This window comes from Ctenopharyngodon idella, chromosome 7, assembly GCF_019924925.1.
Source record: "Ctenopharyngodon idella isolate HZGC_01 chromosome 7, HZGC01, whole genome shotgun sequence".
Classification (NCBI taxonomy): domain Eukaryota; kingdom Metazoa; phylum Chordata; class Actinopteri; order Cypriniformes; family Xenocyprididae; genus Ctenopharyngodon; species Ctenopharyngodon idella.
Genome location: NC_067226.1, coordinates 35,415,485 through 35,433,474, shown reverse-complemented (window position 1 = coordinate 35,433,474; position 17,990 = coordinate 35,415,485). Strand labels below are relative to the sequence as shown.

At 37.9% G+C, this 17,990-nt stretch overlaps 2 protein-coding genes across 6 annotated transcripts in view; one reads left to right on the top strand and one right to left on the bottom strand.

The window, feature by feature from the left end:
- The window catches only part of LOC127516505 (uncharacterized), a 263,532-nt gene that overhangs the window by 104,546 nt on the left and 140,996 nt on the right, over window positions 1-17,990 (bottom strand). The gene's annotated exons all lie outside the window — the stretch shown is intronic.
- LOC127516507 (macrophage mannose receptor 1-like) overlaps window positions 1-17,990 on the top strand; it is a 77,127-nt gene that overhangs the window by 57,075 nt on the left and 2,062 nt on the right. For 2 of the 4 annotated variants that reach the window (XM_051901256.1, XM_051901255.1), the window contains exons 2-3: window positions 15,908-15,946; window positions 16,039-16,383. In XM_051901256.1, the coding sequence (XP_051757216.1) occupies window positions 15,910-15,946; window positions 16,039-16,383 (382 nt within the window). In that variant the 5' untranslated portion in view covers window positions 15,908-15,909. Of the gene's footprint in view, window positions 1-4,505; window positions 4,851-5,015; window positions 6,078-15,668; window positions 15,739-15,907; window positions 15,947-16,038; window positions 16,384-17,990 lie in introns of those variants that run through there. The other 2 variants (XM_051901254.1, XM_051901252.1) reach the window with 2 other exon arrangements.

Below are 17,990 nucleotides of genomic sequence, written 5' to 3'. Positions count from 1 at the left end.
AAGCTGTTCAAAATTTGTCGTTTTGCTGGCCTGACACCATTTATCAAAGAGCACGCTTTTCTCCCGCGCATACTCAACAAACGTTTGATTGGCATTTTTCACATGCAAACGGAATTTTTGGCGATACGCCTCGGGGACAAGCTCATAGGCTCTTAACACAGCAGCCTTCACTTTTTCATAATCGAGACTGTTGGTGCGGGACAAAGCGGAACTAACTTCCTGGGCCTTTCCAGTTAAGCGAAATTGCAACAAAAGAGGCCAAACTTCCTTCGGCCAACTCAAAGCAGCAGCAATGCGTTCAAACGCTCCAAAATACGAATCAACCTCGGCCTCCCGAAACGGTGGGACGAGGTTGATCTGTCTACTAATGTCAAAATCCGGAGAGGTTGCAGAAGGCATAGGCAACGATGAATCAGAAACTTGTTGCAAGCTCTGACTAGCTCGAACAATAGCAGGTACAGTTTCTGTCTTAGACTCACCGGGCAATCGGCGACCAGCATGTGACTCCAATTCACTGTCTAAAGCGTAAAAGTTGGGTAGTATGTTCTTGACGTTTAATTTCCAAATCAAGTTGTTTCAATTGGTAGTGAGGATTTGAAACTCGCTATCCTACCCCACTCAACGAACTAAACACCGGATCACTGCTCGGAACCTGCTCTTCATCACTTGCGCTTTCCCCTGTCTCTCCACTTTCAAGATTTTGAACTGCTGTTAACACACCCTGTCGAATCAATGCAGCTTGTGTATTACATCCCGCACTTATTTCTTACGAGCTGATTTTACTACAGAAATTTCATAATCAGCAATCAAGTACAAATCCTCCTTACGACATAATTCTAATGCTTCATGCGAAGGCTTTTGTCGAAACGCCTCAATACTAAATTCCATTATTCTACATCCTTTTCCCAGATACTCATAAATGTTTTTTTTTTTTTTTTTTTTTTTTTTTTTTTTTATAATATATATATATATATATATATATATATATATATATATATATATATACACATACATACACATACCATACGACGAACATGTTACCATCGAACGCGTCCCAATTCGTTACGACAGGACGAGTCCCCATTTGTTACGGCCCGTTCTATTAAGAAAAGGGGCTGACGTGAGTTTGGTGGATAACGGGGAAACCGACTCCAGCCGACAGATCACCACAGACATCAAAATAAGATCCACAAATGATTTATTAAAGTGGAATAAAGAAAACTAAATAAAGGAGCCACAACTTCAGGGTGCCCCAAGGCCAAAACAACAAACAAAATAACATACAAATAAAACATGAATAAATGTCCTAACAAAAGAAACAAAAATACAATCAACTTCCCTAACTCCCTAAAATAAACAAATCGCAAACAAAGTCAAAATAAATGGCAGGACACCCCTACGCTCCTAAAGCATAAACAGAAACTTAGTTAAATCACTTCACAACAAAAACGGGAACGGTTTACAAAAAACAAGTGGTTCGAGATCTGCAGATGGGAGAAGGAATCCGGAGCTCCTCACACCAGCAGACCAACGCCAGAATGAGCTCGCCATCTTCCGAGAGCGCCGCCCTTTTAAACGGAGCAGCCGCAGGAACAGCCAATGACGTTCTGTCTACAGCAACCAATCCCTGCACAGACATTTAAAGAAAGAAAAGAAACTTCACACAAAACCAAACAAGACAGATGCCGAATATCGTAACAATAGATAGATGCTAATAGCAACTAATTAAGCATGCTGGGAACTAACAATCAATGGTGTCTCTAAATAAAACCACATAAAGTAATTCTCTTAAAATAAATATTCTTAAGAATAAATATAAATAAATAAATATTTAGTCTTCTTTCCCCAATTTTATCAGCTTAATTAGTTCATCAGTTCATCCTCAAACCTGCTTAAGTTTCCTTAAATTAGGAAAATGAATCTCTTGGTTTTATTAGTCAAATTTTCTCAATATTTTCTATACAACAACTTTCAGGATCTCAACACAAACCTGTAAACATGTTATTCTTACTACATGAACTTTAAATTAACAAGACAAACACTAACATTAATATTAATATTGCAACAATATTCTAAAATCCAACATTTTGAATGAACTTTTTACTGACATATTTCTAAGGACTAGTTAACAAATACAGGTGCTAGTCATATAATTAGAATATCATGAAAAAGTTCATTTTTTTATTGTAAATTATTTTTAAAAATGAAACTTTCATATATTCTAGATTCCCTACATGTAAAGTAAAACATTTCAAAAGTTTTTTTTTTTAATTTTGATGATTAGAGCGTACAGCTCATGAAAGTCCAAAATCCAGTATTTCAAAATATTAGAATATTTCCTAAGATCAATCAAAAAATGGATTTGCAAAACAGAAAAGTTCAAGTTCTTTAAAGTATGTTCTTTTGTGCACTCAATACTTGATCGGCAGGACATATTACAGCAAATGACTTGCTCCTAGCACAAATTACTGCATCAGTGAAGTGTGGCATGGAAGTGATCAGCCTGTGGCACTGCTGAGGCACTATTGAGCCTTCAGATCATCTGTATATTGTTGGATCGACTGTTTCTCATCTTTCTCTTGAAAATATCCCATAGATTCAGGTCAGGCATGTTGGCTGGCCAATAAAGCACAGTAATATCATGGTCAGCAAACCACTTGGAAGTGGTTTTTTGCACTGTGGGCAGGTGCTAAAGTCCTGCTGGAAAAGGAAATCAGCATCTCCATAAAGCTTGTCAGCAGATGGAAGCATAAAGTGCTCCAAAATCTCCTGGAAGATGGCTGCATTGACTTTGCACTTGATAAAACACAATGGACCAACACCAGCAGACATCACGGCCCCCCCAAATCATTATTGACTTCAGAAACTTCACACTAGACTTCAAGCAGCTTGGATTCTGTGCCTCTCCAGTCTTCCTTCAGACTCTGGGACCATGATTTCAACATGAAATGCAAAATTTACTTTTATCTGAAAAGAGGACTTTCGACCACTGTTCACTGTCCAGTTCTTTTTCTCCTTAGCCCAGGTAAGATGCTTCTGACATTGTTTCTGTTTCAGAAGTGGCTTGGTAGTCCTTTTCCTGAAGATGTCTGAGTGTGGTGACTCTTGATGCGCTGACTCCGGCTTCATTCTACTCATTGTGAAGCTCTCCCAAGTGTTTGAATCGGCTTTACTTGACAGTATTCTCAAGCTTGCGGTCATCCCTGTTGCTTGTGCACCTTTGCCTACCCAATTTCTTCCTTCCAGTCAACTTTGCATTTAATATGCTTTGATACATCACTCTGTAAACAGCCACCCCATTCAGTAATGACCTTCTGTGATTTATTCTCTTTGTGGAGGGTGTCAATGGTTGTCTCCTGGACCATTGCCAAGTCAGCAGTCTTCCCCATTAGTGTGGTTTCAAAGAACAAAAGATACCCGGAATTTATACTGTAGGGATGGTCATTTAATGAAACTCAAATGTAAATATTCTAATATTTTGAGATACTGGATTTTGGACTTTCATTAGCTGTACGCTCTAATCAACAAATTTAAAAAAAAAAAAAAAAAAAACTTTTGAAATGTTTTACTTTACATGTAGGGAATCTAGAATATATGAAAGTTTCATTTTTTAAAATAATTTACAATAAAAAAAAAAATGAACTTTTTCATGATATTCTAATTATATGACCAGTGTAATGATGGGTCAACAGAATGGGAATCCATTTGCAGCTTTTATTAAGAATAGTATACACACAGGTAAGGGCAGAGGCAGAGACGTAAACGGGGACAGGCAATGGTCGAGACAGGCGGCAGACAAACGGTATCAGGAAGCAGGCAGAGATCAGGGCAGGCGGCAAACAAACACAGTCCAGTAAGCAGGCAAGGATCAAGGCAGGCAGCAGAGAATCACAAGGGGTAAACAGTCCAAACGGCAACAGTATAACAATCCACAGAAAACGCTTAGAAATGATCACCGGGGCAAATCAAGACTTCGCAGTGTGTGTGTGTGTGTGCGTGCTGCTTAAATAGTGTGAGTGTGATGTGGTGCAGGTGTGTGTGCAATCAGTCCCAGGAATGAGGGCCTATGGGAAATGTAGTCTGAATGAAGGTTATCAATATTCCGGTGAAGGCTCCCTCCGGTGGTGCGGGGGAGGAAGTGCGGGAGCCTCACTTGTGACAACCAGCACCTGTATATTCAACTGCAGTGAAACATCTTCATGTTTGATGTTTCTCTCATTCAGATCTTTGTGTCTGAATCAAGTATTAAAATGTTTAAGGAAACATAATGAAGAAATATAAAGTTTCAATAAAATGATCACAAATGTTACTTAATGTTTTATCAGCAAAATCATCATGAATATATTGTGAATATTTAATATATCATCAGCTGTAGAAACAGTCTTTGAATGACACGTGTTTCTGATGTTTCCACTGCTGCTCTTATTAACATCCAAACCATAAAGCAGCATAAGAATAATGAACAAACTGATTCATGAATCTGTTTCCATTTGTTTTTCTTAAAGTGAACACAGGACTCGTCTTTGTCAATCAGACGATGAATTGGAGAGACGCTCAGAGTTACTGCAGACAGAATCACATTGATCTGGTCAGTGTGAGGAACCAGAATGAGAATCAACAGCTTCAGAAGTTCATCAATGATAGTCTCATATCTGGTGATGTCTGGATCGGTCTGTTCAATGGCTCATGGCAGTGGTCAGATCAGAGTAACTCCTTATTCAGATACTGGTATCCTGGTGAACCTAATAATTATGAAGGTGCTGAAAACTGTGTAGAGATTTATCCGAATGTTCAGGGACAATGGAATGACGCCCCTTGCAGCATACAATATCCTTTTGTGTGTCATGAAGGTGAGCAGATCCTCACAAAACACACACAATCCATCCATCACCTCCAGATATCTTAAAGTTCACACTACATGTCTGACATGACAAATTCCTCCACAGTGTTTGTTCTGCATGTTGTTTTTGATCAGTCTCTCTCTAGTTTCTGCTTGTGGTTTGTTTTGTGTCCAGATAAACTGATTCTGATCAAAGAGAATCTGACGTGGCCTGAAGCTCTGAGATACTGCAGACAGAATCATACGGATCTGGTCTCGGTTCATTCAGAAGAGATTCAGCGTCGTGTGATGAATGTGGTTAAACGGGCGTCTACTGAGGAGGTGTGGTTGGGTTTACACAACTACTGCAGCATGAACATGTGGCTCTGGTCGAGCGGAGAGATCGTGTGCTATCAGAACTGGGCTCCAGGGAACGGAACGACACCGGAAGACTGCCGCCTCGAGAAGAGAAAAGGAGCAGTTCAGTCTGGAGGAGATCAGCGCTGGATCAGCCTTCCTGAAACTCGCAAACTCAACTTCATCTGCAGCAGATATGATGAGTGAAAAGACACGTGAATGTTTGTGTGTTTACTTACATTCACTGTTTTTATTCTCCATTATTTTTCTTATTTACTTGCTTGATTTGTTCTTTAGTAATTTCTGAGTGAATCTACTAATTGTGTTTTATTTCTGTATGTTAATGATCATGACAATGTGATCTTATCAAGGTTTTCTAACATTAATTTTTAATATTCTTTATATGTCATAAATAGTAACACAATATATGTGTGTTTTAGAATCTCTTTGTATATCTGGTGTGTTTATGTGTCTTTATGTTTTTTTTACTAATATTATCTATATCAATAAAACTTTGAGCAGCAGATGTTAAGAATAATATTATTTGTGTCTCAGCAGAATGAAATCTGGTTTATTAGAAAGGGAAAATTGAAGTGATGTCACAATGAACTGTCAATTAAATGTAACAAATATGTAAAATTATATATTTGATTGTTGATGTGTTTGGATGATATTTAGGATATGTTGTCACTTACAAAAAATTAAAATTTCAGCTTCCTGGAATAAATTAGGTGTGTGAATCTTTGGGTAGAAAGATTTGATTCATGATTCAAACCGCCAAACTGCAGAAATCACGTGACTTTGGCGCTCCGAACTGCGGATTCGATACGCTGATTCATTACGCTCCGAAGCTTCCTGAAGCAGTGTTTTGAAATCGACCATCACTAAATAATTCGGTTTTTTTTTTTTTTTGGCGCACCAAAAATATTCTCGTCGCTTTATAATATTAATAACCACTGTACTCACATGATCTGATTTAAATATGTTTTTAGTACATTTATGTATCTTGAGAGAGGAAATGTCATAGGCCTCACGGAGCCATCGGATTTAAACAAAAATATCTCAATTTGCGTTCCGAAGATTAACGAAGATTTTACGGGTGTAAAACGGCACGAGGGTGAGTAATTAATGACAGAATTTTCATTTTTGGGTAAACTAACCCCTTAAAAGGTGCAGTAAGAGGTATTTGAACTACGCTGTTGGACACTGTTGATATTTGAAATCAACCCAAACAAACCCACCCCTCTCTTCATTGCTCCACCTCCAAAACTCACACTCCAATTCTAACCACACTGCTCTGAGTCGGACTCGAACCGCTGCTGGCAGGTGAGGCGAATGCACTACCAATGACGCTAACACCTCATTCTCTAGTGGTCGTCAGTGCGGAGTGGTTTACCTGATCAACTCTCACTATCTGTTTGTTGTTGGACTCGGCCCCACTAACTTCCAAATAGTGGATTTGAAATATCACTAAGTCCCCCTTTAAGTTGCAGATATCTAGTGTCAGTATCATGTTACCGCGGTTAACGTCCGTATTCCACGTGTTCTCTACTAGCAAATGCATAGCAGCCCTAGGAAAAAACTAAATATTGAGCTTTGTATTTATGCAAACAGCAACTAAAAACTTACCAGTAACTTCTGCGGGCAGCATCTTCATCTGTTCGCGTCTGATTGACCAAATTGAATGTAGCTGCACTGAAAAAGACGCGCTGTTACACGCTGTCAAAAATATGACCGGCACAGACAAGTAAAGTTAAAGGTGCTTTATGTAAGTGTAAGGCAGTGTATTGTGTTGTCTACAAGATGTCGCTATACCACTGTTGTGTTAAGGCAGATTCAAGTGCCTTTAGCATGGTTTGAGCCTCTTGATGTACCGTAGTGTTGATACTTTTCTTCAGTTCATGTTATCAACGCTATAGGTAAGCCATGTTAACGATAGTGGAAGTTGCAATGAAAAATATCTTTGTTGTTATCACACTAAAGTTCAGTTTATTCAGATATTTTGTGTTTTAAACTGCTAAAGACCTAAATGCAGAGTAATATGTAAAGTTAAAATGTTTTGTTCTTTCTTTTAAATGTGATTAATGTGTGGTGGCTAATACAAAGCTATCATAATATAAGCAGCGAGAGCTTGCTATTGAATTGCATGTGCATTGAAATGTACTTTAATAGTTTAAAACTTAAGTTGAGTTCATGTTATCAACGCTATAGATGCCGTGCTGTGGAATAAACAGTCAAGCCACAATCCCGAACCCCTCTGTGTCCGCGTCCCCTTCCTCTACCACCTCCCATGATCATACACAACACAGCGCAGAGTAGCAGCGGCGGTGCTGGAGACCAGTAAGCGCGCGGAGAGAGAGAGAGAGAGGGCTACATAAGAATGTTTGCCCCGCCCCCTCCTCCTCAGACTCAACGCTCTCGCGGGTTGCCAGTTTGAAGACGCAACGGGAGCGAACTCAATTGACATTGGAAGGCGAGGAGACTTACACACTGTAAGATAATTAGTTGATTTATTGATTTATAATGAGTTGATATCATGTTTTAATATGCTTCCGTTTAGAGATTTTTAGATGGATGCTGAGGCTTTTTAGGTCAGGTAGAATCTGTGATCTCTGACCCAGTTTGTTCGCTTGCTTCCATGGCTGCAATTCACTGCATTTATTTTCTGCCAACTGGCAACCCGGGGTGGTGAAATACTATTGGGTAAATTGGCAAAGACCAAAACAAAAACAGAAATTCCGATACAGAACGCAAATTTCAAAGTAAAATAACTGGCTGTAGCAATGGTTTTCAGAGAAACGTGTATGTGAACTCAGCATGTTTAATAAACATCTACAAACATATTTTCATGCTTTAGTACAGTCAAAAACTTACATAGAGCACCTTTAATTAAATACAAATCTTACCTGGAGTCACAAAATAGCGGGGTTCCAAAAGCCACACAAAAGAAAAATTGAGATATTTTAATGAAATCTTGGAGATTTATATCCCTCTGATGAAAGATGACTCACCAAAACTGTTCACGTTTCAAAAAGTTCATCGCAAAAAAAAAAAAAAAAGGTAATCCATATGAATCACATGGTCTCTTTCAAGTGCTCTAAAGTGACACGATCGCTCTAGTCTATATAATTTAACAGTTTAAATTAAGTCTTCTATTAACATTCAAAGCACACAGCGTATCTGGTGCGAGGCTGCCTGAGACTGCGAGCTCATCATCATAATAACCAATCAGAGCCGTTGAACAACCTTGAAACCAATCAGGTTTCATCACGTTTGTTACACTTGTTTAAATTTAAACACAAGTAATTATATTATTATATATATAAATATATATTAAGCATCTTTGGAAAATTGATTTATGATGCATTTCAAATAATATGATGTTGAAATCCTTGGGAATTCCAGTAGTCTATTAAAATTAATGTATCATGTAATGGACAACAGCCTTTTAAGTAGCATAACCTTTTACAAGTAAAACTGAACAACATATTAATTTTAAGTATGCTTATGGCAATACTTAATAATAGTTGACAAATGTTTATAATACATTATAAGTTGGTACATTGTAAATGTTAAAAATGGTTTTCAAAATATCTTTCTTTTGAAAATATTTAAATTCTAAATATATAAATATTTAAAATATATTGCAGTAGGCCTACACATGGTTATAAAGTACATTTAAACCCACTAAAAGCTGAATCATTTTGCTATGTTCTTAAAGTACACATAAAATATACTTTAAGTAAGAGTAACATAAGTATGTTTTCTGTAAATACACTAATTCACTAAAAGTATGCTTGTGTTTAGCATATTTTTTTAAAAGTGTAATTAAGCATATACTTATAAGTACTTCTAGTATATTTTTTTAGAAATGTATTAAAATGCAATTCAGTATATTTTTAATGCCCTTCAAATAAGCATGTTGTGAATACAAATGTATTATTAACATACTACTTTCATTTCAAGTATATTTTTAATACATTTAATACTACATCTTTTTCACCTGGGTGAGCTATTGAGCAACACCTCTGTAACATGGTGCATCTCCTGCAGAGCTCTAAATGAATCGCAAGATAAGAACGACACTTCCCTACAGGATTGACACAAAATCAGACATGATGAACAGTGCAACTGTAAGGCAGAAGAAGAAAGCTCTTCAAGTGTTATCAAAGAATGACATTGGGAGAGTGGAAGATGTAAACTGCTGAAAGGGCGGGGTTGACCTCATTGCTATGGATGATGTCAACAAGATTACTAACTAATAGATAGAGAAGGGGTCTCTGTCTGTGATTTAATCATAGAAATATTGTAGAAAGAGGTATCATGTTGCCATATTCAAATAAAGGGTTTTAAATAAAAATGTTGCCTTGTTCAAATAAAAATTTTAAAATGTAGGCTAAGTGTCATATGTTCAGCTAATTGTCAGCCTCTTACATGTCTTCATCTCGAGAGATTGCAGAGTTCAAGTGACAAATTATGTTTTATAAACAAAGTTCAGGAGGAGCACGTTCAAATGGTCCATATAATCAGCTCAGGAGGAGGCATATATACACACAGTCGACTCATCTAGTTACCTTGACAGTTTTCAGCATCCCTCCACCACCCCGACTCCTCTCTCTCGGCTGGTTCCTATTCCCAGGATACGGGGAATAACTCTGGGTTTGGGCTAAATTCCGAGCTCGGAGCCCTTGATCCCCTCAGACAGCCCGCCGAATATGCTTTTATTTTACTCTTTTATTTTATTTGATCACTGGTAAGTGTGAACTCTTGTAAAAACAACTGCCACAGCTAATCGAACAATACTTACTTATTTTATTATTATTTTTAAATCATCATGGATTCGTCCGCTGTGTCCGTTGACGCCTCCCCGCCGGAAGTATAAAAGGCGATGTCACATCCGTTTTCGAGAGGGCTGGGCTGTGTTTGTGTGTGTGTGTGTGTGTGTGTGTGTGTGTGTGTGTGTGTGTGTGTGTGTGTGTGTCTGTGTGTGTGTGTGTGTGTGTGTGTGTGTGTCTGTGTGTGTGTGTGTGTGTGTGCCTCTTTGAAACATTTGTAGCCCCAAAGTATGCTTGATCTGTTACCCTCTATGCTGTTTATTTGCCTCATTCTTTCTTTTACCCCTTGCCTTTAGTTTTGTAATTTGATTTGAGCATGGAGTGTGTCTGTGCTCTCTGCTCACCTGTTTGGTAAGTTTAAGACGAGAGCAGGATATGATGTCACGTGACATACATCACGCAGTTCATTTTTATGTATTAGTTCATTAGTTTAGGAGTGTGTAAGTTTTGTTTGTTTAGTTAGAGAGGTTAAGTTAGGGCGTGCGAGTGTGGTGGTTATAAAAGATAATAAATAATTGTGCTAAGACAAGAGAATGTATTTATCAAATGTATTTTACATTGTGTATACATTTTTCTAGCGATTGATTTTCCTTGCTCAGCCTTCGATTGATTATTTGATTGCTTTTCCCTTGGGAAGTGTTCACCTGCGTGGGGAGGGGGCGCGCTGCTCAAACAATACACCGACTCTGGCTGCGTCCGAAAACTGGAAAATACTGCCTTCGGAGGACATATTTCAAGGTAGGAAGGCATCAAGGCACGTCCAATTCCAATGTTAGGTTCACTTCCTGTTTCCTGAGATACCTTCCTCTGATCGATTTCTGAAGATGCATCCTTCGCTGCCTTTGATATCCCACAATCCTGTGCTTTCCATTCTGTGACAGTTGAGCTAGAAAAATAAAGATGGCGTCCAAAAGTTGCGTTTGCTGGTCAGTTTGTGTGTAAATATATGTTTTTGATCAACATTTTCCACTTTCAATGTCATTTCTAGTGAGAAATTACTACTGTAGTAAATAAATATTTGTTTAGATATCACCAAAGCTCTTATTTTGCTGTTACATTGCCTCAAAAGTGTGTCTGAAATCAGTTTCGTGAGGTGCCTTCATGCACAAATGCTGCCTTTCAAGTCATTGCCTGATAGGGCAGCGAGGCAACAAGTCACTGCCGAGGTTTTCAGATGCAGCCTCTGATGGTGAAGCAGCAGCAGCTCCGTGTCCTGTGTTTTATTAACTCTTATATCTCCCCTCATCAGGCGGTAAGGGTACTACACGAGTAACACGCTGAAGATGTTGCTTTTGAATATTCTACTTTAGATTTAAATCCTTAAGAATTTTGTTTTATTTTGTTATTTGATTTGGCAACACTCGTGCTCTCTTCATTATTTCATTTGGGGAGTTTGTATTATTGTTAATTGTAAATATATTTTTGGACACATTTAAAGTCAGTTTCTTGTTATATTGGTTGGGGGTTAAAATGATTAAATGTTTTTTCTCTGTTTGAACTTGTGTTCTCCTCTTCACTACCTGCCCACTGTTTGATTTCCACTATTAGGCTATATCCAAAATATGGTTATAGAGTTTTGTGAATATAAACCCACCGACCCCAAATGTACTATAAGTGGTAACTAAATACATTTTTAAATACAGAGATAATATATTAAAAGCACATTTTAGTTCATATTTCATGGTGTCTCAAAATAGCACAGTTGAGTACACTTAGATATTCTTAATATTATCTTAAGAATTACTAAAGAAGACTTTTTAGTATATTAAGTACAAAATTAGTGCACGAAAATAGAGCATTTTAAGTACATTATAGAAATGTACTTTTTTCACCTGGGAATACACTGAGAAATGCTGCTTTTAAATGAACATTTATTTAAAACAAAAGTTATTTGATAAAATAACATTTTCTTAATGGCATAAACGCAAGCTTTATTCCCTTGAAACTTTAACTGGAATCTCACTGTCAGGTTTCGCTGAAATGGACCCAAATGCAGTTGGAAATGCAACAAAAGTTTTATTCAGCGATAATGGTATTAGACAGCGAACTTCAATAGAAGAGATCAGAGTCCAAGCAGATCAAATCCCAGGCGAGCGGTATTCAGAAACAGGCGAGGATCATTAAAGATGATAGCCCAGGCAAACTTGGAGAGATCCACAAATATAGATAGTAATCCAGAGCAAAAGTCCAAAAATCCAGATGAACAGACCACTGGTCAAGGAGCACAGGCAGTCCAGACATCAAAGGGAATAACTGGGCAAAAAAAAAAAAAAAAACCCTGAAAAAACACAAAACCAATAACTGATGAACCAAAACAAGACAAAGAGAAAACATGAGATTTAAATAAGGAGAAAATAGTTAAGGAAATAACAGACAGCTGTGAACGCGTGCACAACCGCGCCGATCGCGAGACGCGAACAGCTGATCGTGGCCGGCACGTGCGGACAAAAACAAAAACAAAGGCTCATGCAGGAGAAAGAGACAGATCAAACCTGAGCCCTGACATCTCACTGTTTCTGTCACTGCGACTTCCCGAACAGGCGAACAAGCACACACACACACACACACACACACACACACGCGCGCGCTCAAATGAAATATGTTCAGACCAATTAGGCTAATGGCTCGATATAGGCTCATTTATTAGTCCTATCTGTTCAAAATACAATTCGGAATATTATCAGCTACTGCGACTTTTTGCAACAAACATTCATTTATAGAAAAACTCATTGCTTCTAAAGCCTACAGATATAAGAACAAAAACGAGTGTCAATTCAGCCTCAACGCAAACTGTTAATGGCCTAGTCTTACTTAGACTTTTTCTTTGCACTGTGCAAAAACAGAAGAGCATCTTCTGTTCCAGGATTCAGGCGATTCCGCCTCGTCTCTATAACGCGGCACTAAATGAACCTCCTTGTTGCAGGAATGCTCAATATTCTCATAGCAAGGCGCAGCAGCCGTGGGAATAAGCGATCTTTTTGTCTCATCTTCCCGTTCTGTGAAGTCCACCTTCTGCTTTTTCGCTCGTCCACTGCTGTCATGTTCAGCTACAACGGGGATACGAGGAATCTGTTAACGCACACCTATCAGTGGTCAAAGTGCTTGGGTATAATGCGAAATAAATGAATAATAAATTAACTAAAGTAGTTAAAGTTCTCTCTCTTTTTTTTTTTTTTTTGTTTTTTTTGGTAGGTTTAGTTACCATGTATACATTTATTTAACATATTTTGTTGTTTTATTAACATTAATGACAAATATAGGCTACGGAAGACCGAATCCATGGATACTGACACATATCCTGTTTTCACCCAAATGTTTACGTCCACTTAAGCCATAACCGACTGTATTTACGTGATACTCCACACGATGGACATTTTGACAACTATGTGTGCATTTGACCATTCAGGCGCGAGGAGAACTGATCGCGCGCTGTCTGAGAGAACTGGGATCGCGCGCGCGCGAGAGAGAGCGCGCTTCTGGTCTGTGTCTTTCAGCGCGATTCCGCCTATCCCGCCTTCACTAATCGATAATTCTGTCAGTTACGTCACGTGAGGTATCGGTCTTTGGTATCGGGGGTATTTTTACGAGTACGAGCACAAGTACATGAGCTTGGTATCGGCCCGGTGCATCCCTAACCTCCTGTCTGTCCTCTGGAGTCAACATTTTCAGTGATTTAAATTTGGGACAGAGAAAGGTGGCGACCTTGTGAGTGGGAGTTAGGACCATCTTCTCATCAAGCACACTGGATGCGCGAGCACGGAGTCTGACTATGTATGATGGATCTCCAAACTTGGGCTCACAGTGTCTCTTAAGTTTGAAAAACCAGAGCAGCACCATGTGAACTGTCGAGTATTTTTCTCCTTCCAGCTCGTTAATGGCTAATTTGAAGAGAGTGAGGAATTCAATCAAGTGCACGAGCTGGTCTTGATGATGCCCTCCATTCGATGCAGCTGGCCTTTGTCATCCAGGAGCTGTCTGATGTCACTGTACTGTTTCAGTATAGATTCCAGCATGTCGACTTCACTGTTCCATCGAGCTTCACATTCGTGAATCACAGTGTGCGCTAAACTTGCAACAGCTCCTGTTCTTTTCAGAAATGTCACCAGGCTTTTGCACTTATCTAACATTTCCACCACCTCTTTGTTCTGGTGCATTCCTCTCACTGAACGTGTGTCTCAACACCGTGTTCAGTATGTGTGCGGAGCACGGGACCCAGTGGTAGGTCCGAAGTGCAGCCTTTATGTTCTGGTCACTGACAAACATGATTTTGTCTGCTGATATTCCATAACTGGTTATTTGGTTATGGATATTTTAGATGACTGTCAAATTCCACTGTTGCCAGAATGCGACTCTCCAGACTCCACTTCTCGGTGATGTAGTGACATGTAAGGACTGTATGTGCCCTCTTGATAGATTCGTCTGTCCACATATCTGTGGTAACAGCAATCCCACTGTATTCCACAACTTTCTGGATGACCTCTGACAGTTTTTCTTTATCAGCGGCAGTCTGGTGCTTTGCCCTGTCACAAACAGTTTGGCGATGTGGTATGACAGCATCAGCATCAACTGCACCGTACTGGCTCCGATGTTTATTAGTGTTTGGGCCACTTGGAGGAATCCTTTGCCAGAGACAACATCGAAGGGGTGTAACCTAGATTTAACTTCTATTGGTAATTTTTTGCTGTCCCGACGGACGTAAGAACTTAAAGTGTTCATCTGACTCAACTGGTTTAACACACACATGATCTTAATGCAGCAGCAGTGGGCGTGAACAGCTGGTGATGTAAACAGGAAATCATCTGTAGGTTATAGTGTCTCATTTAACAACACTCGCTTCGACCTTCATGGACTTTGAGGACGCAGCCTCTGAACTGAGACACAGTTATAGTGTAACTATCCTGTTGTTGCAATAAAACTAACAGATGAATAAGACTGGATGAATTATGAAATATGACTAGAACAAAAACACTCACTGTTTATCCTGTTTCACGTCAGAGATGTAAATATTGTCCAGACTGAACGTCTACATGTGATGTGGAGATAAGAAAATGAGTGATGAGGATGTGTTTACGTGCAAATGTGTTCAAAGAAACGGTAAACAGCAGGAGTCAGAAATGAAACAAAATAAGAATTTTCACAAAGAGACAAATTCTAAAAAATGTAACAGTTTTAATGTCTGCATTCCAGCCAATCACAATCAAGTATTTAGAGGAAATAAGACTGAAACAGCAGCAGCAGAAGATGATGTTATTATTTCAGTGGGATAATGAGAGTCCAACAACCTTCCATCAACTGTCTAGCTACCCATATTCTTTAAAATATCTTCTTTTGTGTTCAACAGAAATAATACATTCATACAGATTTGGAAGCACTTGAGGGTGAGTAATTGATGACAATATTTTCATTTTTGGGTGAACAATCCCTTTAATGCAGACTGAGTCTTGATCTCATCTCTGTTGTGAATGTCTCCTCACCACCACTAGGGGTCTCTGCGCTCAGAAGAAATATGAGTACAAAAAAAGTTTTTCTGCCTTTCTATATGCAAATAAGGGGAAAGAGTTGGACTAATACACAAATATAGAGGAAGTGAATATGATATAGGGGTTTTCAGAGTAATAAACAAATGATGTGATGATGAATGAGGGATGAGAGCAGATATAATGATCACACTGTTTAAAGCTGCAGACAGAAACATCAGACTCAGGACAGAAACACACGACCTCTAAAGTAAGAACAACTCACATGTTCATTCTTCAAACACAACTAGACTTTGAGATGTTAATATTGTCTGAATGATTATGAATTTTGTTATTTATTTTTTTTTAAATTACATGATCATGTTTATTTCAAGATGAATATGGGATTATCTGAGTTTTTCAATGTGTTTCTTCCTCAGAAATGGAGCAAACTCTATCTTTCATTCTTCTTCTCATTGGTGAGTGTGTTTGTTGTTTTATTTATGGTTTATAGTTTCATCAGGTTTGACTCTGTTATGAAAAGCATTAAATCAAACCCTCTCTTTCACAGCTCTCTGCTCCGTATCTGAATGTGTTCAGCGTCAGTATCACTTTATAAACGTGAGGAAGACCTGGACTGAAGCTCAGAGATACTGCAGAGAGAAATACACAGATCTGGCCACCGTTGACAACATGAACGACATGAACGAGCTGAACAAGAGTGTGATTGATGGACATGTCTGGATTGGGCTGGAGAGGAAATGGCAGTGGTCTTCAGGTGATCCTGCGCTCTATCTGAACTGGGGATCTGGACAACCTGATGGCAGAGATGAGTGTGTTATGATGACAAATGGACAATGGCATGATTTCCCATGCAGTAACAGCCTGACTTTCATCTGCAGTTCATCTAACAACAGTAAGTTCAGTTTCCTACAATGACAACAAACATTATTTATAGAAAGATACTCTGCATACTGTACAACATTTTAATGCAATATTAAATTCTGATACTTTTTAATCTGGTCATAAATATATATTTGTCCACTTTCAACTTCTGTGTAGAAAATAAACCGATATTGAACGAATGTTGATCTTTTGTTGTTGATAACTGTGGGAATCTGACATTAGAGAGTGTAGAGAATTATATTTTTCTGTAAAATGTATATAAATTCAAAAAATATCAAACCATTGTTTTGACCAACATAACTTATAATAAATTCTAATAAATTAATGAATGCATAAAAGTTTAAAATATAATAGACATAAAAGAACTTGCTCCATCTTGATATTTATGAACAAAATAGAATTATTGTGTTACTGTAAAAATTATGTGTGAGATCGACTTAAACAAAACATATGATAACAATATTACACATGATATTTGAGTAGTTTTTATAGCTTGATTTCTGTAATGGAATCTAGATGAATAAATCATGTAAAATCTCCTAAATTATTTAGTCTATGATACAATGATTATAATATTTTTAGTGCTTCTTTATTTTAATTTGACTCTCAGTTTTGATTTTGAGTGAATATAAACTGTTTGTATTTGACTTTGAGTCGTGTTGTTCAATTAAAAGACTGTATTCATAGAACAAGTAGAAACAAACTTGTTACTGTACTTACATTAGCAAAGATGTTGATCATTGATCAAAACAACAAGCTTCATAGTATTAGTACATGCAGTTATTCACAACTGAACCATAATCTCTACTCTTCTGAACAATAATGATCAAAACTTCAATAACAGAAACTCTTTCAAACGTCAAACATAACTGAACATTAAACATTAACAGCACACACACACACACACACACACACACACACACACACACACAAACACACACACACACAAACACACAAACACACACACACACACACACACAAACACATACACACGCACACACACACACACACACACACAACACACACACACACACACACACACAACACACACAAACACACACACACAAATACACACACACACACACACACACACGCACACACACACACGCACACACACACACACACACAAACACACACACACAAATACACACACACACAACACACACAACACACACACGCACACACACGCACACACACACACACAAACACACAAATACACACACACACAACACACACACACACACACACGCACACACATTTAGAGACTAATTTAAATGTGTAATTTATTTGCATTAGCATATATTAATATAAACATTTATTTAAATATACAATATATTTTTTTATATTTAAAGTAATTTGCATTAGCATATTTAAAATGTATGATTTTACACATTTAAATATTCTAATGAAAAGGTATTTAAATGTAGTACTATTGCGCTTTAGCATATATTGATATAAAAAACTGAAATATATATTTTTAACACATTTAAATAAATTTTCATTAGCATATTTACATTTAAATATGTTAATGGGAGTGAATTTAAATGTATAATTATAAAAACTTTGAAGACAAACTTTAATTTGGCTTGAAAAAGCCTCGCTAGAAAGTTTGAAATA